General features: G+C 39.1%; 3 gene segments (V, D, J or C); all 3 read right to left on the reverse strand.

Annotated features, from left to right (window-relative positions):
- Window positions 1-1,456: 1,456 nt before the first annotated feature.
- LOC116051889 lies at window positions 1,457-2,013 on the reverse strand. The segment is given in 2 exon segments: window positions 1,457-1,789; window positions 1,869-2,013. Coding segments are annotated over 2 exon segments (363 nt in total).
- A 5,480-nt stretch (window positions 2,014-7,493) lies between these two features.
- LOC116051864 lies at window positions 7,494-8,068 on the reverse strand. The segment is given in 2 exon segments: window positions 7,494-7,865; window positions 7,963-8,068. Coding segments are annotated over 2 exon segments (351 nt in total).
- A 3,778-nt stretch (window positions 8,069-11,846) lies between these two features.
- Window positions 11,847-12,331, reverse strand: LOC116051893. The segment is given in 2 exon segments: window positions 11,847-12,172; window positions 12,260-12,331. Coding segments are annotated over 2 exon segments (360 nt in total).
- Between the last annotated feature and the right edge of the window lie 9,319 nt (window positions 12,332-21,650).

Here is a 21,650-nt window from a genome sequence, read left to right on the forward strand (position 1 = left end):
CATGATATCAAGTCTTTATAGCAGACTGTGAGGAAGTTCACTTTGCATAGAGAAGGACACTGACAGGCTATAAAAGAAGGATGGATTGTCCTGTCACAAGAAAAGCTTTAAATTGTGTTTGGACTTACAATAACTTAAAGGTCAATTTATTTTATTTTTTACAAAACTTCAAACACAAGTATTAAGAGTTAGATGAAAACATTTACATTTGCATTAAGATTAACAGAATAGTTAATGTTCCCAGGCTCAACTGAATATGAGAGAACACTTGTCTGAATGAAGCAGTTTTATTGAGACTTTGTTTCTCTGAATGTGTTCATGATTTTGAACTGTTATTTAACTGTCATTTGTTGTGAATGTGAAAAAGCAGAAAGCAAACTTTTGGCTTGTTGAGTTTTTGTACAGCGTTCCTCCTTCCTGTGTCACTGTGGCCATCGAGAACAATAATAAACAGCAGAATCTTCAGTCTTCAGACTGTTCATCTGCAGATACAGCTTCTTTCATAATGGGAAGAGTTGTTGCTCAGATCTATGAACAGACAAATTAAAACAATCTATCAAGTCAGAGGATATTTAAAACAGACAAAGAAAAAGTATCACGTATCACTGTATCTGTTATTTCACTGAGTAGGCCTACTTGCATTCACGAAGAAACAAAAAGTTGTTTCTTATCAGTCACAGTGTAATAAATAAAATCAGGAATAAATACTTACGAGTAAAAAAACAGTCATATCTAAAATAGAGCTAAAATCCAACATTTAGACAGAACAATCAGTCCATAAAGCCCGAGACACACCAAGCCGATAATTGGCCGTCTGACAGTCTGGCGAGGTCAGTGACTCGAGTCTGTTCGGTGTGTTCCGTGCCGTCGTCCATCCGAGGGGCCGTCTGCCTTTATTTTGGCCGATTTGACATGTTGAATCGGAAGGCGGGCACTGCCGGCAGTCGGACTCAAATGACCAATCTGATTCAAAGAGTGCTAACCCAGAAACAAGGAGCGGGATGAGAGTGACTAGAGTCTCTGAACAGTCCATTGATTATTTGTACTGCTTGTGGGAAGAAGCTGTTAATCATCCTGCTGGTCCTAAAGCTGATGTTGTAGGACCTGCAAAAGTGGCAACAATGTTTTGATTTGTTAAATATCTTCACTTCCTTTTTATGGCTGTACGATTTGTTAATTTCAGGATTTTGTGTGGATTTGGTTCTGTATAGGAAAATCATTTTCATAAAAAAAAAAAATGTGTGTACATTCTCAACATAATGTGGAAGGTTTTTATTTTTAAATGTTACCAAAATGTTGATTTTCGTATGATCTTCATGCAGGTACTTGTTAATACACATGGACACAGTTTCACCACACTAATACAGAGAACTTATCAGCAGTATGGGAAAAAAGTGATACTGAGACAGCTTAATGTCAGTGGTGGTGAAAAAAAAGAGGAAGTAGTTTTTGTATTACTCTCCTATTATCATCTCTCACTGTGTCTGTCGGGCACAGTAATACAGTGCTGTGTCCTCGGTCTTCAGACTGTTCATCTGCAGATAGACTTTACTGCTGGAGTCATCTCTGGAGATGGTGAATCTTCCCTGGACTGACTGGGAGTAATAGAGATGAGAACTGCCTGTGTATGCAAAAGCGATCCATTCCAGTCCTTTTCCAGGAGCCTGTCTGACCCAGGCCATATGGTAGCTGCTGAGTGTGAATCCAGATGTTGTACAGGTCAATCTGTGGGATTCTCCAGGTCTTTTAATCGCTGGCTCAGATTCTGTCAGAGTCTGACCATCAACACCTGTCAAGAGGATAAAAAATATCAAGCTGATGACACCAAATAAAAGCTATGTTAAATTAAGATCAGTGAAAATCTTCACCTGCCCAGCAGATAGTTAAAAGCAGCAGTCCTGTCCTATAGTCCATCATGTTAAACTGTGTGTCCACTGTTCTCTGTCCTCCTCTCTGCACTCAGATAAGTAGAGGTGGAAGATATCTGAGTTTTGCATCGACTCCTCCTCACAGGGAGGAAACATCTGGACTGGAGATATTGAATGAAACTAGGAAATGAATATGCAAGAGTCAACCCTCCAAATCAGCTGTTTTAATGTTTGTTTGACATGTTTTAATTTGTGTAAAATGTGTATCAATATTAACACCACAACCATATTTATTCTAATAATACACAAATATCATGACACATTAACATACAAAGTTTATTCACATTTTTTCAAATTATGATTAATCTTGGTATTAAGGCTCTGTTTCTCATTAGTCACTTTGAGCGTAATGGGCAGCACATTAGATCATTCACAATAATATAAATAAACTGCAGTTTTAGTCTGATCAACAACATATACAAACAAAATTGATTTATTATCATCTCACCATGTCATTTTAACATGCATGGTTTGTACTTATGAATATGACTTTGTGTATTAATGTTTAAATGTATATAGTTATCAGATGTTACATGAAAACAGGAAAACTGTGTTTCTCATCTTTTACATGCTTTAAAGCAAGATTAATACCATTCATTGAATTCCATAAACATTCATTTTATTAACTCATTAGAGAGTGCTGTCTTTATTAATGTTCACATTTAGAACATGTGTGTGTGGTTGAGTCTTGCTGGTTGCTGGGTATTTGTGCAGGTCAGTTGGTGGTTTGTATCACTGTGGGGTAACGTACACAGTAATACACAGCTGTGTCCTCAGGCTGCACATTCTGTCCTTTTAGAGTCACTGTTAGAGCAGAAGTGTCTCTGCTGTAGCTGAACTTGTTCTTCAGAGCATCATTTTGGTAAAGGCCACTTGTTCCCCACTGATGGGAAATCCAGTCCATTGGTTTTCCTTCACTCTGTCTGATCCAACCTGTTGCATAGCTGTCATCAGTCAATGAATAACCAGAGACCTGACAGCTGATGGTCAGAGACTGTCCAGGCTGCACAACCATTGAGTCTGTCTGGATGAGATCAATACTGTTCACACCTGTGGAAAAACAAATCAACATTATCTCCATCATTCATCAGACAACCAGCAAAAGGCCAAGATGGCCAATAATAAGTAAATAAGTAAAAAGTAGAGTATGAGTGAATTTCTAACTACAGTCAAATATAAACATTAGGTATGGACAGTAGATATAAGGATTGCATGCATCTTTAATGACAGAGGCAGTTTATCTTAAAGTGAGCAGACAAGGCATGTTTACACCAACCATGTAAAGAAATTGATCTTATTTCCACAGATAGATTATTCCAAACTGCTGGAGCCTTAAACTTACAAGCTATTTTGCCAATTGTTTTTTTAACTCGCGGACAGAGAAGTAGAGTTGAGTAGAGTGCCAAACTTCATAGTTTGATGTATAAGATACAAGATACTGTTTTAAATAAGAAGGATAATTTAAATAAATACATTTAAATATAAGTTGAAGCCAGTGAGTGTGTCTTCTACTGCTTAGAAATGGCCAATTAAGTGCATTATACACTATACAGTAATGAGTGAGATAAAGCAAATCTGCAGTCTATTATATACTGTGTTAAGTGGAAAAAGGTCTGAGTTAAATGCATTTTGATATACAACATCACAATAGTCAATAATTGGAAGTATAAGTTGAGAGGCAAGTTTTATACGAGCACTGCGCGTAAAGCAAAATGAAGATTTTCTTCAAACATAAAAAATCGTTTAATATAAAATAGTTATCTCCATACATGATAGTAGTAAATTCACTTTGTATGTAAACAATAACGTTAAATGCCGTCATCACTCATCTCCACTTTCAGCTGTTTTTCATAGAAATTATTTTAATGAAACTACAGTATGTGATGGAAAGAGTGACATATTCTTATTTACCTATTGATTTTTATTACAAAGCAACTAACTGACGAGATGTGATCTTCTGATCCTCTTTAACCTCCTCTGACAGTCTCATGTGAAGTCTTTATAACTGGGTCACCAGGAAGATTTCTGAGTTTGCATAGATTCAAACATATGGCATGTGATTGTGGGTTGGTCTGGAGCTAAAAAGAAAAAGGGCCCTTCCACTGCTTGCAGCTTTAATTAGTGTTATTATTATTACAATTATTATGAGTATTATGAATAGTTTTATTATGATTATTATTATTTACCAAATAAAAACACCTCAGTGTCTTAAGATAAGCTGCTGTGGTTCAGCTTGGAGTCTGGAATAAACTTATGATGGTTTGTTTGGCAAACTCTGCTGCTCTTTTTTCTTAAAGAATTTAAGTAATATCTGGAGCTGATTCTTTTTTTTCAATGTCCTTTTTAATTTTTGTTACACCAATTGTCAAGGCCTTGATTACAAATGAATATGCATTACAAAACAAAACATACCTGTTTATATATAGTTTATTAAGGATGGTAATGTCATAACTTACTCAAAGTCCTGGGATTAATATAAACATTTCCACCAGTTTAAATAATGCATTTCTTTTTTTCTATGAATTGTTTTATTTATATCGACATTTATGTATATCGAAGTTTCATTTATATCGAATTGTTTTATTTTTTTAAATTTATATTTCATTTTCATTTTATATTGAAATAAAAAAAAAATAATGTGAGGGGTGCTAGTGAATAATTAAGATTTCTATTAATGTCCTTAAAATGTGTATTATATTAGTAGAAGTTTTGATCATGGTTAATGAAAACACATTATCAAAGATCAGTAGCCTAATGCATTACATGTAAAAAAAAATAAAAATAAATACTACTTCCTTTAATGTGGTGATGGAAAATAGAGGAAGTAGTTTTTGTATGACTCTCCTATTATCGTCTCTCACTGTGTCTCTTCTGGCACAGTAATACACTGCTGTGTCCTCGGTCTTCAGACTGTTCATCTGACTTTACTGCAGGAGTCATCTCTGGAGATGGTGAATCTCCCCTGGACTGACTGGGAGTAATAGATGGGATAACTGCCTGTGTCTATATTTGCAATCCACTCCAGTCCTTTTCCAGGAGCCTGTCTGATCCAGTTCCAAACTGAGCTACTGAAGCTAAATCCAGATGTTGTGCAGGTGAGTCTGTGGGATTCTCCAGGTTTTCTAACAGCTGGTCCAGACTCTGTTATGGTCTGACCTTCAGCACCAGCCGAAAAAATCACAGCAACCACCAAGAGTGTTAGCTTTCTGTAAGCCATGTTCACCGTGTTCTTCTGTTTTGCAATCCATGAATCCCTCTTTAAATATGATGTCAACTGGATCCCTGTGAGAATTTGGTTATAGTTAGCTCCTCCTACATTACAATCTGCTTTTAAAGTCAAATTCAAGGCTATGAACAAAACACAACATAAAACATTTAAACAATCTAACAAGTAACAAATAGTGATTAAACACATTTCAACCTCCATAAAACAACTGCTGAGTACATCAGAAATGTGATTATTCTTTTTCGTCAAAGGATTCATCAGATTTGTTTTCTAAAATTTGACTGATTGACTCATGTCAGTTAAATACTCCAATGGCTTTACTTCTGTTGACTTTTTAATTATTGTTAAAATTTAACAATTTTTTTTTTGTAAATTATAAAATTTTAAAATAAATACAGTACATCTGATTATAATTGTTCAAGTCATTGATTGATATGATATGATATTTTCATTTGTTTGTTTTTTATTGTATTTTGTTATTGCAAACAACTGAAGTGAAAGCAAGATAATCTAAATGAATACATGAGTTTGCAGCAGCTGGTTGAAGACCTGGATTTCTTTTTAGACTTTTTAAAGGTTTCTGTTTTCAAATTGTGACTGTTTGAAGCCAGATGTACAGATAAACTTGGAGCATCCAGAGGACATGAATCACTTAGTAACTGAAACCTGTCTGACAATATTTAAAAAAAAAACTAATTGCTGTAGTGCAGAGGAAAAATAGGTATCACAATGAAGATGAAATTTAAAAAAAAAAAAGTATAAAACATGAACAGTTAAGTGAGGCTACAGCTTAGAAAAGTTTGAACATCCATTTACTTTTTATCAATACGTACTCAGTGTATAGTTATTTTAACCCCAACTCCAAACTGCTAACTGAAAGAAGTAAAATATTCTCAGTTTATAGAATTGGCAAAACCATTTGAATACATAAATGCTGTATATTGTTATATAAAGTGTTTGGTGTAACTGTTTGTGAGGTAATTGTGGTAAGAAAGAGTACTGTAGGATTTTTGTACAGCTGCTCAACCAACTCCAGTCACTGTGGGTGTCGAGCACAATAATAAACAGCAGAATCTTCAGTCTTCAGACTGTTCATCTGCAGATACAGCTGCTCTCTGCTGTTGTCTCTGAAGATGGTTAACTGGCCCTGAACTGCCTGAGAGTAGTAGATGCTAGTAACATCAATAGTAGCAACCCACTCCAGTCCTTTTCCAGGAGCCTGTCTGACCCAGGCCATCCGGTAGCCGCTGATTGTTAATCCAGATGTTGTACAGGTCAATCTGTGGGATTGGAACTGGATCTGGATCTGACTTTGATCTCAGTTACTGTTTGGTGAAACTGGAAAATGAATGTTTACTGTACGTGAGACATTCCTTCAGTATACTTTGTGCAATAGGCTGACAAACACATTATATACTTATTGAGCACAGTCTGCATCACGTGAAGACTTTGACACTTTTACACTACCCCTGTAGTGATTAACTTTGTGAAACTGGAGAACAAATGTTTACTGTGCATGAGTCCTTTCTCAGAGTCCCTCTTCCATGTTTCAGTATGTGTGCAATAGGCTGACAAACACATTATTTGAGTAGGTTATACTTCATTATTAAGCACATTATGGATAATGTGAAGATTTTGGCAATAGTTTAATAATTATAATACATTTTATTTGTTGGTGCCTTTTAAGACACCCAAGTACACCTTACAAAACATTAATAAAACCATAAATAAAAGAACAGTGATTTCAGTTAAAGAGAGTCCAGTTGACGGATGTGAGGTGGAAGAGAGTTCCAAAGACATGGGACAGAGCCTGTGATGTGGTCCGTTGATCTTGTGCAGTTTATTCAGTTTTACAACGTAAAGAGAGTATTTTTAATTACATTTTAATTAAAACAACACCAAATAACACCTTAACCAATATTGATTACAGTCGCATACTGTTGATTTTCTCACAGTGTTTAAAAGTCTTGTTTTTGTAAAAAAAAAAAAAAAGTTTAACCCCTCAGTACAAAGATGCTATGAATATACATATTTTTCATTCAATTCAACAATGAAATTCAAAAATCCCATTACTTATGTTTCATTTCTTGTGAGATGAAATTTGTTTTTAAATACACTTGTGAGGTCAAATAATTCACAACATGAATTCACATGAATATTGTGAGTCAGACAGAGAAGACACTTTTTGGAAAATATCTATATATTCTAATGTTTGTATATTACAATACACTTTGTTGTATCTCCTTAACTTTTTTATTGCTAAATATGTCTGTTTCTCTCCTTACTGTAACAGTGAGCTGGTGTTGAAACCATTAGTGGTCTGAGGGCTCCTCCTCTGGTGGCTTCATGTTACAAGTGTTCAGGCTCTGAGGGGTTTTTGTTCAGGTCTACTGATGGTTTGTGTTACTGTGGCTCTCTGGCACAGTAATACACAGCAGTGTCTTCAGGCTGCACATTCTGTCCATTTAGAGTCACTGTGTTGCTGGAAGAGTCAAAGCTGATACTGAACTTGTTCTTCAGTGAATCTTTGTAGTATGTGGTGCATCCAGCACAGCCATATCCAATCCACTCCAGTCCTTTCCCTGCAGGCTGTCTGATCCAAGCTGTACCGTAGCTACCAAGAGAATAAGAGACCTGACAGGTGATGGTCAGACGTTGACCTGGCTGCACAGTCACAGAGGCTGGCTGGGTCAACTGTTCACACTTCACACCTGTGGAGGAAAACATGTTGAGTATTGAATCCGTGTAATAACAGTGAACAGTGTGCTGTGATCATACTGTCAGTGTCTCTGCCTCAGTGAGACTCACAGGATCCAGCAGCCAGCAGCAGCAGCAGAGCTACAGAGAACATGGTTGCTATTGAAGGTGATCTGATGGGAGCTTCTCTTCTTCTGCTGCAACTGACAGCATGATATCAAGTCTTTATAGCAGACTGTGAGGAAGTTCACTTTGCATAGAGAAGGACACTGACAGGCTATAAAAGAAGGATGGACTGTCCTGTCAAAAGTTGTCAATGCTTGGAATTATGAACATGTATTTTGACACTGCAACTAAATAATTTCCCTGAGTGGATCAATAAAGTATTCTGATTCTGATTCTGAAAGACAATGTAATTATTATCATGGCAAAGTTAACACAAATTGAAATTTATTTTTATTAATTCTTCACAAAACTTCTAATACAAGTCAGCCATGTAAAACAAACATATTTACATTTACACTCAGATCAACAGAATATTTAATGTCTGCTTCAACTACATCTGGGGGAGCTACAATAAAACCTGTCTGAATGAAACAGTTTTATTGAGACTTCTTCTCTGAGTGTGTTGATGATGTTACTCTGTGAATGAGGTTTATCAGAAAAACATCTATTGTTCTTACCTGCCCAGTTAAATGACAGGATGAGAAAAACAACCAAATAATCAGGTCTGATCATTGTTAAAGCCAGTTGTCTCTGTCCAGTCTACAGTGTGTATGTCAGTGATTTAGTGTCTGTCCTTCACTCTGCAACACATATGTAGAGATGGAAGAGGTCAGAGATTTGCATTGACTCCTCCTCCTCAAACAGAAACTCAACACATCTCTGGAAAAATATGATTTATATATCTTTCATTATATTGTTAATTTATGATTTTTTTAATGATGAAGATAATTTTCAAGTTATTCAGTTCCACTTAGATGTATTTATTTATTCTGCTCAGTAGCATTTGGTGGGCCATCCATATACTGGAGATATCATGCATAAATGTCTAAATATATTCTCAACACCTGCTGTTCAAAATCAAAAGCATGAACATTATTAACCGTCACAAAACAGGAAGTCACAAACCACGACATCAGCTGTTGCTTCCATTGTGGTCATGTATTTGTGTGTTTGATTAGAGACACTGTCATATTCTCCTTTGTGTAATCTGATGTCTTATCTTCTACTGCCACCTGGAGGTATTTGTGAAAATAATTTGTATGAGGTTTTTGTAAAGCCTTTCTGCTTCCTTTAACCAGTGTGTTTCTCTGGCACAATAATACACAGCAGAGTCCTCTGGCTTTAAGTTGGACAGTCTCAGATACACCATGCTCCAGGTCACCAGAGATAACAGCAACAGCATGATGTATCGATAAAACAGCAAGAAGCAAGAGAACTCACAGGGCAGAGAGAGAGCAACCAGCAGAAGAGTGAGTGTGTTCATCATCCTGAGGCTGGAGATGTGACATCTGATGCTCCACACAAAGTACAAAAGCAGTCAGCAGGACAGAAGTACACTGCACACACTGAAGATTTGCATCAGGACATAATGGGGAGGGAGTGGCTCCTAAACCAGCACTCTGTTATAGTTTGTATAATTTATTATTTGTTCATTTTTCAATTACAGTCACTTGTCCTTCTACATACAATATCACATTTAGAGACAAGAGCACTTTTTTGTTTTGTAGTGTTCTATCATTTAACCAAGAAATATAAATAAAGGCCATTTGTATGGCAAGAATTAATGATTACATTACATTTATCCAAAGCAATCTCATGTAAATTTGTGTTTGAGTCACATGCTGGTTGCTGGGTATTTGTGCAGGTCTGTTGGTGGTTTGCATCACTGTAATACACAGCTGTGTCCTCAGGCTGCAGATTCACTCCTGTTAATGTCACCGAGCTAGTAGACGTGTGTCTGTGGTAAAGGAACTTGTTTTCCTTTATATTATAGGAATATAATATATTATATATATATCCTTATCCTTATCACAGCGCCGGTAGGCATCATTGCAGCACCCAGTAATCATGGCTTCGGCAAAGCGGCCGGTATCAATGTCATCGGCCCAGCGGCCGGTATTATTTCATCCGCGCAGCGGCCAATGTATAGTCATTGGCAAGAAGGCCGGCATTACTACCCAGGTGCAGCGGGCAGTAGTAATGTCTTCGGCGCAGCGGCTAGTATTGATTTATTCTAAGCAGTGGCAGTATTGATTTCTACTGCGCAGCAGCTGTAATAATTTCTACTGCGCAGCGGCTGTAATAATTTCTTCGGCGCAGCGGCCAGTATTATTGTCTTCGGCGCAGTGGCCGGTAGCAATGACTTCGACGCAGCGGCATGTATTGATTTGCTGTTATTATTTTCTTTGGCGCAGTAGCCGGTATCAATGTCTTTGGCGCAGCGCAGGTATTAAATTCTTCAGCGCAGCGGCCGGTATTGAATTGGCATAGAATGCGATATAGCGAGATCAACGCCGTAGATGTGATGATACAAACAGTGACATGCATGCTTATGAGAAATTAAGCGTAAGAAATCTATGATTTGTGAGGACGTTGGGCGAGTAAGAGGAGCAGGCAGAGGATGACCCACAACCGTATTGACAGGACGTAGGCCTACATGAGATAGGCTACCTTGATTTGCCGCATTTCAGCATCCTCTATCTGAATGAATGACCCGATAATGCTAAGGTGAACGTAGCCTTGATGAGAACTAGCGTTAAATGATAGCTAAACCAAAATCTTAACAGGGAAAACTCCCAGGAGTAAAAGTTAAAGTGTGAGGGAGCTAGTATGAGCCCAAGCATGAAATTGTTAACCTTAGATTCAAAAGCAGATGAGTGCGTATGCGCGGCAACGAAAAGAAGCTGTGCCTCTGCGTTTAGAAAGGCCGGTGGCAATGAAAGCCTGCAAGTTAAATCTCGGCAATTCAGGCCGGTCGCAAGTTAAAGCCTGCAAAACAAAGACAAGTACAATCAAGGGATCTCAGGCCGGTGGCAATTTAATGCCTGCAAAATAAAGACAAATTATCTCGGCATCTCAGGCCGGTGGCAATTTAATGCCTGCAAAATAAAGACGAGTCAAATCTTGGCATTTCAGGCCGGTGGCAATGTGATGCTTGCAAAATACTGATGAATTAAATCTCGGCATCTCAAGCTGGTGGCAATTAAAGGCAGCAAAATAAAGACAAGTCAACTATAATTCCTTAATGACTATATTATTATTCTATCTTCAAACATTAATAATCTTTTGTATATAAAATAGTTATCTCCATACACGATACAAGTAAATTCACTCTAAACAATAAGGTTAAATGCTGTCATCACTCATCTCCACTTTCAGCTGTTTTCTCTTAGAAATAATTTTAATGAAACTACAGTATGTGATGTAAAAAGTGAGATATTCTTATTTAACTATTGATTTTATTAGAGAGCAATATGAATAATTTTAGAGTTTGAGTATCAGTCAGTTAAGATCAATGAGAACAGCAGATCTGAGTTTCTCCTTTTAGTAACAGAGGAGAGAGAAACTAGACACTGACTGTCCTCTAGTGATTTTATGAAAGAAACAGTAACATTATTTTTCATTCTCATAGATTCCACATCATGTGTTTTACAGACATAATTGTGTCTTACTTTGTAGAAATGTAAATTATTTGTAGAAGTTTAATTTCAGCAACCAGATTGTTGGGCTGTCTTTGGACCTTGTATTAATGAGTGATCTTTATTGTGTTTTTAACGTGTTTTCAAGTTTGTATATAATGCAGGGAGGATTATTAATGTATAATTAAAACATATATGAAAATAAAATTACAGAATATAAAACAACTTAACAACCTGAAAACAACAAAAATGTAATATAAAATGTTTAAAAATATACATTTTAGGAAAGATATTTCAAACTTGTGCACTACCAGCCTGAAAGAATGAGTACTGTAGGATTTTGTACAGCTGCTCAACCAACTCCAGTCACTGTGGGTGTCGAGCACAATAATAAACAGCAGAATCTTCAGTCTTTAGACTGTTCATCTGCAGATACAGCTGCTCTCTGCTGTTGTCTCTGGAGATGGTAAACCGGTCTTGAACTGACTGAGAGTAGTATTTGCTACTACCACCAGCATCAGTAGCAACCCACTCCAGTCCTTTTCCAGGAGCCTGTCTGATCCAGGCCATATTGTAGCTACTGAATGACAATCCAGATGTTGTACAGGTCAATCTGTGGGATTCTCCAGGTCTTTTAATCGCTGGTTCAGATTCTGTCAGAGTCTGACCATCAACACCTGTCAAGAGGATAAAAAACATCAAATGAAATAAGCTGATGACACAAATAAAAGCTATGTTAAATTAAGATCCGTGAACATCTTCACCTGCCCAGCAGAGAGTTAAAAGCAGCAGTCCTGTCCTATAGTCCATCATGTTAATCTGTGTGTCCACTGTTCTCTGTCCTCCTCTCTGCACTCAGATAAGTAGAGGTGGAAGATATCTGACTTTTGCATCGACTCCTCCTCACAGGGAGGAAACATCTGGACTGGAGATATTGAATGAAACTGGGAAATTAATGTGCAAGAGTCTTAATTTGTGTAACATATTTATCAGTATTAACACTACAGCCACATGTATTCTAATAATACACAAATTACATCTTTTTTCAAGGTTTATTTAAATTTGTTAAATTATGTTTAATTTTGGTATCAAGGCTCTGTTTCTCATTGGTCTCTGTGAGCAGAATGGGCAGCACATGAGAGCATTCACAATAATATAAATAATCGGTTTCATTCTGATCACCAACATCTAGTATCATTTACGACAACTGCTTTGTATTGATCTCACTGTGAAAAACTATTATACCATTCATGGTTAGTATTTATGAATAAGACTTTGGCAATTTAGATAATGGTTTGACAATTGAAAGAATTATGTCTGTTACTGTAGAGGATGGAACATAATTATAAAAAATAAATATGTACTTGTGAGTTTAAAATATATAGATATTTTATGTGGATATATCAAAGTGCTTTTCAGGTGGTGAGAAAACTCAGATGTCATTACAATAAGATCACATTGCTGTTTGTTGTCTGTGGAAGTTTTTGTGCAGCTGCTCAAAGTGCAACAAACTCCAGATAATGGTATTTTCCATTCTGGGAGAAGCACTCGTCGGTCAGTGCTCTGATCTGAGTGTTTCAGAAATATATCAAACCATCCCAGTTTTCTGGTACAAGTTGTGTGTTTATAATTTGCAATAATTTGCGGCACGCCCTGCAGACCCAGACCTTTGATTGACTGTTTGCACCCTGTAAACACACGCACAAGCGCACTTCCCAGTCACACTCTCCCATAAGCTCTCACTCCTTTACAAATAACTCTGCTAACCCACAGACCAGCTATATCATTCCAGTAAGAATCAATAATATCAGTAATGAGAGGTACAGCGCTACACACTCCTCTGTGCTTCCTTTGGAGCAGCCACCCATTCATAATCCCATAACTACGGTGTCTGTCCCCCGACTGAGATCGGTAAAATCAAACGTAAACCAATGAGGTGCTATACTTAACAACGTAATTGGAATTAAAACAACCACTGCAACGATAGAACAGAATAGGAGAATCAAATGTGGACTATTAAATATTAGTTCTCTGTCTTCTAAAGCAATATTGGTAAACGATTTGATATCAGATAATCAAATTGATCTATTCTGTCTTAACCGAAACATGGCTGGGCCATGAAGAATATGTTAGTCTAAATGAAGCCACTCCTCCGGGTCATAATAATACTCAAATTCCTAGAGACTCAGGCTGAGGAGGGGATGTTGCAGCCATATTTGACTCAAGACTGTTAATTAATCCTAAACCTAAACTAAATTGTAACTCGTTTGAAAGTCTTCTTCTTAATCTTCAACATCCGATATGGAAAACATTACAACCAATTATATTTGTTGTTGTTGTTTACCGAGCGCCAGGCCCTTATTCTGAATTTTTATCTGAATTCTCAGAGTTTTTGTCATGTGTAGTCCTAAAATCAGATAAAATAATTATTGTAGGTGATTTTAATAGCCATATGGATGTTGACAGCAATAGCCTTAGTACTGCCTTCAACTCATTACTAGATTCAATTGGTTTCAGTCAGAGTGTGCATAAGGCCACGCACTGTTTTAACCACACCCTCGACCTTGTGCTGTCATATGGCATCAAAATTGAAGATTTAATAGTGTTTCCACAGAATTCTTTATTATCAGACCATTTTTTAATACCTTTCGAATTCCTACTACCCGACTATACGAAATTAAATAAAAGCTTCTACACTAGATGCCTATCTGACAGTGCTATAGCTAAATTTAAGGAAGATATTCCAACAGCATTTAACTCAATGTAGTGCTTTAATATAACAGAGGACCTTTATGTTAACTTTAGTCCCTCCCAAATTGATAATTTTGTAGACGGTGCTACGGCCTGCTTACGGACTACTTTAGACTCTGTTGCTCCTCTCAAAAAGAAGATGATGAAGCAAAGGAAACTAGCACCTTGGTATAATTCCCAAACTCGCAAATTAAAACAAATCTCATGAAAACTTGAAAGTAAATGGCGTTCCACCAAATTGGAAGAATCTCGTTTAGATTGGCAAGACAGTCTGAAAAATTATAGGAGGGCGCTCAGAAATGCCAGATCAGACTATTACTCAACACTAATAGAAGAAAATAAGAACAACCCAAGGTTTCTTTTCAGCACTGTATCCAGGCTGACAGATAGCCACAGCTCTACTGAGCCATCTATTCCCCTAGCTCTTAGTAGTGACGACTTCATGAGTTTCTTTAATGATAAAATTATAACAATTAGGGATGGAATTCATCACCTTTTGCCCTCAACTTCTAACGGTTCACCTTTGAATGCAGGAGTGCTAGAAAGAACGACAGGACCTGACACATACTTAGACTGGTTTTTCCTATAGACCTTCAACAATTAATGCTAAAGGTCTCTTCAGCAAAGTCATCTACCTGTCTCTTAGACCCCATCCCATCGAGGCTATTTAAAGAAGCGTTACCCGTGGTTAACAATTCATTACTAGATATGATCAATATGTCTTTAGTAACAGGTTATGTACCTCATCATTTAAAGTAAGTAAGTAATTTATTTAATATAGCACCTTTCACAGACAGAGTCACAAAGTGCTTCACACAAAAAACATTTGATTAAAATACAATAGAATCCAAAACAGAGAAAATCAAGCAATAACAAAAGCAATTCCAATGAGGATTAAAAGAATAAAACCCAAAATTACAAACATTAGACAAAAGCCAGTTGAAACAAGTATGTTTTCAGTTGTTTTCTAAAAGCGTCAACCGAGACTGCAGAACATAAGTTAACAGGAAGGGCGTTCCACAAGGTCGGAGCTACCACTTCAAAGGAACGATCGCCCTTAGTCTTTAAACGAGTGTGTGGGACAACCAGTAGTCCCTGGTTGGAAGATCTGAGAGACCTGTTAGTGATGTACGGATGGAGCAGGTCAGAGATGTAAACAGGCGCCTGTCCATGCAATGCTTTATATGTAATAACTAGAACCTTAAATTGTATCCTAAACTTTATTGGAAGCCAATGTAACATGGATAACACAGGGGTGATGTGTGACATTCTGGTGGACCTGGTCAACAGCCTAGCCGCAGAATTCTGCACTAGTTGCAGACGTTCCTGGGATGACTTGCTAAGACAAGTGAAAATGGAGTTGCACTAATCAAGCCGTGATGAAACAAAACCATGAATGATCATCTCAAGTTCACTTTGTGAAACCACGGTCCTAAGTTTAGCAATGTTTGTCAGTTGAAAGAAACATGTACGGGTCAGTGTCCTGATATGTTGTTCAAGAAACTTTTCTGATCAAATATGACACCAAGGTTTCTAAGATTGGACTGTACCACTGAAGAAAGGGACCCCAAAAGATTAACAACTTTGGAGGCTGTAGTATCCGGAGCAACAATAAGGACTTCTGTCTTTTCTTCATTAAGCTGCAAGAAATTGTTTGCCAACCAATCCTTAATGGAGGACAAGCAATTGAGCAGGGCTGACACTTTGTTAGTTTCCTCCGATTTAAAAGAGACATACAGCTGGATGTCATCAGCGTAGAAATGATAACGTATATCTCCAAATTGCCTAATTATGTGACCTAGGGGAAGCATATACAATGTAAATAAAATTGGACCTAACACAGAGCCCTGCGGCACCCCACAGGAAAGAGCCGCATTTTCAGAGGAATAGGGGCCCAGTGACACTGAATAGGTTCTATCTGAGAGATAGGAGGTGAACCAGTCCAGGGCGCTCCCAGAGATCCCAACCCAGTGCTTAAGTCTGTCAAGCAAAATGGTGTGATCCACAGTATCGAATGCTGCGCTTAGGTCCAACAGTACCAGAACAGAACATTTACCCACATCAGAAGACATCATTAGATCATTGGATACTCTGAGAAGAGCGGTTTCTGTAGAGTGTTTCTGACGGAAGCCCGGTTGAAATGTGTCTAGTACGTTGTGAGTGGCTAAAACAGCAGAGAGCTGTTTAGCTACAGCTTTCTCTAAAATTTTCGAAATAAAAGGCATCTTGGAGATTGGTCTATAGTTTGCGGGAATTGAGGGATCCAGATTTGTTTTCTTTAAAAGTGGCTGAACCACTGCATGTTTAAAATACAATGGGACACAGCCGGTTTGCAGAGAGCAGCTGATTATGGAAAGTAAACAAGTACTTACAGACCCCAGGACATTTTTAAGAAGGGAAGTAGGTATAACATCTACCGGGATCGAGGAAGGCTTCATACTGTTCACCAAGTCAGTGAGTTCTAGCAGAGAAATTGGAGCAAAACAGTTTAAAGTTAATGGCCGAGTGAACTGAAAAGAACATACCGTAGCAGTGGAGATGATGCTATTCTTGACATCTCTGATCTTATTTTCAAAGAACAATAGAAAGTCACTGCAGTCATTATTCGAAAAGACTGGCACTTCAGGAGGAGAGGGATTTACAAGATTGTTAACGGTGTCAAAAAGGATTTTGGGATTACGCTTGCTAGAAGCAATAAGGTTAGTAAAGTAGGATGTCCTTGCCTCCTTAACCATGTTATTGTATTCAAATAATAGTTCTTTGTGATGGATCCGATGCACCTGAAGCTTGGTGGTTTTCCACTGTCGTTCAGCCCTCCGACATAAACGTCGAAAAGAGCGAGTGGAGTCATTTAACCATGGGGATGAATTAACAGCAGGGACAAGTCGCTCTTTACTTGGAGCCACGTTATCTAAAAGTGATGAGCAATACGTGTTGAATGAGTGAACAAGACCATTAATGTCAGTATTATAAGACAACACTGCACTTTGGTCAAATGCAGCAGAAAACCTTTCCGCTGAAAGGCGGTTTAATATGCGAGAACTGCTTAGGCGTTTACTGGGCTGTAAATCCAAATTAAAAGACAGGCTGAATAAAATGCATTCATGGTCAGTGACATGCAGCTCCTCAGTGCAGATAGAGTCAAGATTAAGACCAAGTGTAAAAACAAGGTCCAAAGTATGACCCCCAACATGCGTGGGACCAGACACATGTTGGATAAAATTAAAAGATTTAGTGACATTAAGAAAATCTGCGGCAAAGGTGCAGGAACTGTCATCGACATGAATATTAAAATCACCAATCATAACCACTTTTTCCAAACCAATAGTAGAGGACAAAAGATCACTGAATTCAGAAATAAAAGAACTGTTTGAATCAGGGGGCCGGTAAATTAAAACACAATAAAAAGGATTTGAACTACCGACTTTGGTCAACTGTAGTTCGAATGTGGAAAACACCCCAACGGTTACTGTTCGACTTTGAAAGTGTCTTTTGTACACCACCGCGAGCCCTTCACTCCGGCCCGAGGTCCTTGGAGTGCTGATAAAACGACAATCTGGGTGACAAAGTTCAATTAGAGTTCCGAATTCCATGCTTTTCTGCCAAGTCTCGGTTAGGAATAAAAAATCAAGACATTTTTCAGTAAATAAATCAATCAGGATAAAAGACTTGTTGGTGATGGAACGAGCATTTATCAGCACCATCCTGAGAGGCACTAACCCGCTGCTAGGCACAGCAGAAGCCCGGGCCAGTGGGCACAGATACCTGGACACTGATCTGCTGGTACGCCTCCCAGGGAGTGAGGACCTCACAGTTAAAATAGTCTGGATAGGAGAATAGAGAGGAGGCTGTGTTATTGTCAGTGACTGGCAATACGGGGGGTTAACACTGTTTCCAAGGCCTTGAGAAAAAGTGGGGGAAGTAACTAATTTCAACCGCAAGGGGGATGTAGAGAGACTTGTAGGGGAAGGTGTGGACAGGTAGAGACCGGAAGTGACCGGGTTAGTGTGAGCACACCCGGTATACAGTCAGACTGGATATGAATTCCTAACAATGTAGAACAGATTGTCTGATAAAATACGCGCGCCCAGGCCATTTGGGTGTATGCCATCACCACGAAAGAAAGCTGGGCGTTTCCAGAATAGGTTAAAATTGTCAATGAAAGCTAAGTTTCGAGCTCTACAAGCTGCTTGAAGCCAGGTGTTGATGCTGAGAGAGCGGCTAAAACGTTCCATGCCGTGGAGCGGAGGCAGAGGACCGGAGATAAAGAACCGTTTACCATCGTTGGCCAGAGCATCTAGGAGCTCGCAGAAATCACGCTTCATTTTTTCAGACGGCTGACTGGAGATGTCATTACAACCAACGTGAAGAATTATGTCACGAGTGAGAGGATGATCGGTCAGGATGAGGGGGATTTTTTCCCTAATATCAGAAACTCTAGCGCCTGGGAAGCAAAATGTTGCCGAGGATTTACTTTTTACATTCCTTATGATTGAGTCCCCAATAATGAGCATTGATGGTAGGGGAACAAACGACGAGGGACGCTTAATAGGTGGTGATATTTTTGCAGGAGGGCGATGAACAGTGAGAGGGACAGAAGCCCCGCTCGGTGCCGGTGTAAAATGAATTGTGGAGCGGCGGGTCCTGGGATGGGAGGAGCGCTCCGGTATAACCGGAGGAGGGACAAGAGACTCGGAGCTAAGTGGCCCGCGGGACGTTAAGGACGGCAGGGATGAGGAATCCCTAACCAAGGAAGGGAATTCATTCTGATTAAAAATATCGAACTTATTTTCCAACTGAATGTTGAAATGGGGAGGAGAATTGGGGGGAGCCCTTACTCTACTCCCACTAGTGCCAACGCAGGACCAAGGCATCTGAGAAGGAGTTGAGCTGACCAGGGCTTTTGGCTTAGCCCCAAGCCACACCCAGGAATCCTCTGGGATGATTGCAGGAGGAGGTTCAGAAACCGCGGTAGGAGATGGAGCAGCAGCATCAGACCCCCTGGAAGATGTTGAAGTTGAAGAGACTGGGGCGAAAGTGATGGTGTCCATGAATTTTTCAGCCTCCTGAATCTGGTACAAGGTGATGATTCTTCCTTCCAACTCTGCAATCGTGTCAGCATGGCAGGCGCAGCTGGGACAGTCCGATGGAGAGGTGGGTGAAGCCATTGTCTGTGGTTGAAGGGTTGCTGGGGAGCAGAAATAAACAGAAGGCCAGTACAAGGGCTAAAAAAGCACTGTCCTAAATTAGCCACCAGGTAGGCTAACGAGAATAGCAGCCAATAGCAGGGAGGGCAAGGGCACTTACACGCGGGGGCTCTGACAGGGAGCCCACAACGTTGATGTAGCTCTGCAGATGCGCCCCATAAAATGAAAGAATATCCAGCAGCGAGACTTACCGACACGGGTCCAGGAATTGGACCCGGTGCGGGAATTAGACTTCCGTCAGTATATGGCGCCTTTCCAGCCGTGAGTAGGCCTAGTTGCAAGTTTCAACTTGTCTTAGTAGCAGTAGCTATGTATATTGTTATATTGTATATTGTTAATCGCAATTATCTCTGAGACAATTAATCGTGCAGCAAAATATGGAATTGTTACAGCTCTAAGCACCAGCCTACTCATTAATCTGAGTTGAACCTGTTTAAGATTTGTGCAGCAGAGGTCAGACGTTACTCAGCCAGAGTCTGTTCTGCCCAAAGTAGCTGTGATAAAACCTCTTTTGAAAAATCCTGAGGTCTTAGCCAACTATAGACCTATATCTAACCTTCCCTTTCTCTCCAAGATCCTTGAGAAAGTAGTTGCTAATCAGTTATGTGACTTTTTACATAGGAATAGTCTATTTGAGGACTTTCAGTCAGGATTTAGAAAGCATCATAACACAGAGACGGCACTGGTGAAAATTACTAACAACCTTCTAATTGCTGCTGACAAAGGACTTGTCTCCATACTTGTCTTATTAGATCTTAGTGCTGCATTCGACACTATTGACCATACCATCCTTTTACAGAGACTGGAACATTTAGTCGGCATTAAAGGAATCGCACTAAGCTGGTTTAAGTCCTATTTCTCTGATCAATCTCAATTTGTTAATATCAACGATAAATCCTCTAAGTACGCTAAAGTTAGCCATGGCGTTCCTCAAGGCTCAGTGCTTAGACCAATTCTATTCTCCTTATATATGCTTCCTCTAGGCAATATTATTAGGAAACATTCAATTAACTTTCACTGCTATGCAGATGACACCCAATTATACTTGTCAATCAAGCCAGACGAAACCAGTCAGTTAGCTAAACTTCAAGTGTGCATTAAAGATACAAAAACTTGGATGACCTACAATTTTCTGATGTTAAACTCAAACAAAACGGAAGTGATTGTGTTGGGCTCCAAACACCTCCGAACCTCATTATCTAAAGATATAGCTACTCTGGATGGCTTTGCCCTGGCCTCCAGCACTACTGTTAGAAATCTAGGAGTTATTTTTGATCAGGATTTATCCTTCAACGCCCATCTAAAACAAACCTCAAGAACAGCCTTTTTTCATCTTCGTAACATTGCCAAAATTAGGAATATCCTGTCGCAAAACGATGCTGAAAAACTAGTCCATGCATTCATTACTTCTAGGCTGGACTACTGTAATTCCTTACTATCAGGATGCTCAAATAAGTCCCTTAGGATTCTCCAGCTGATCCAGAATGCTGCAGCACGTGTTCTGACAAGAACTAAGAAAAGAGATCATATTTCTCCTGTATTAGCTTCTCTGTATTGGTTTCCTGTAAAATCCAGGTTTGAATTTAAAATCCTTCTCCTGACCTACAAAGCTCTAAACGGTCAAGCACCTACATATCTAGAAGAGCTCTTAGTACCTTAATGTCCCACTAGAGCACTACGCTCCCAGAATTCAGAGCTTCTCGTGGTTCCTAGAGTCTCTAAAAGTAGGATGGGAGCCAGAGCCTTCAGCTATCAAGCTCCTCTCCTGTGGAACCAGCTCCCAGTCTGGGTCCGGGGGGCAGACACCTTCACCATATTTAAGAATAAACTGAAAACACTCCTCTTTGATAAAGCTTATAGTTAGGGAGCGAATAGAGTAGAGGGAGGGAGGCCAGTACAGCCCGATCCGGTTGGGGAGAGTTCTAGCCCGACCAGGCTCCTCTACTTAACCTGCCTCTCTTAGTTATGCTGTTATAGTTCTAGACTACGGGGGTTCCTTCCTTCCTGTGACACTCTGAGCTGCTCTCTCCTCTCTCTTTCCATTTGTTTCCATTTGTATGCATCCTTGCCCCAGAGATGCTTGTTACTAACCTAGCTCTGGGGAGTTTACTCCCCGGAGTCCTTATGTTACTTTTCCCGCCCAGAATATTCCCTTGGATTAGGTCTTGGTTGGAGCTGTCACTGTGGTCCAACGCTC

The sequence above is a fragment of the Sander lucioperca genome, chromosome 21 (genome assembly GCF_008315115.2).
Source record: "Sander lucioperca isolate FBNREF2018 chromosome 21, SLUC_FBN_1.2, whole genome shotgun sequence".
Taxonomy (NCBI): domain Eukaryota; kingdom Metazoa; phylum Chordata; class Actinopteri; order Perciformes; family Percidae; genus Sander; species Sander lucioperca.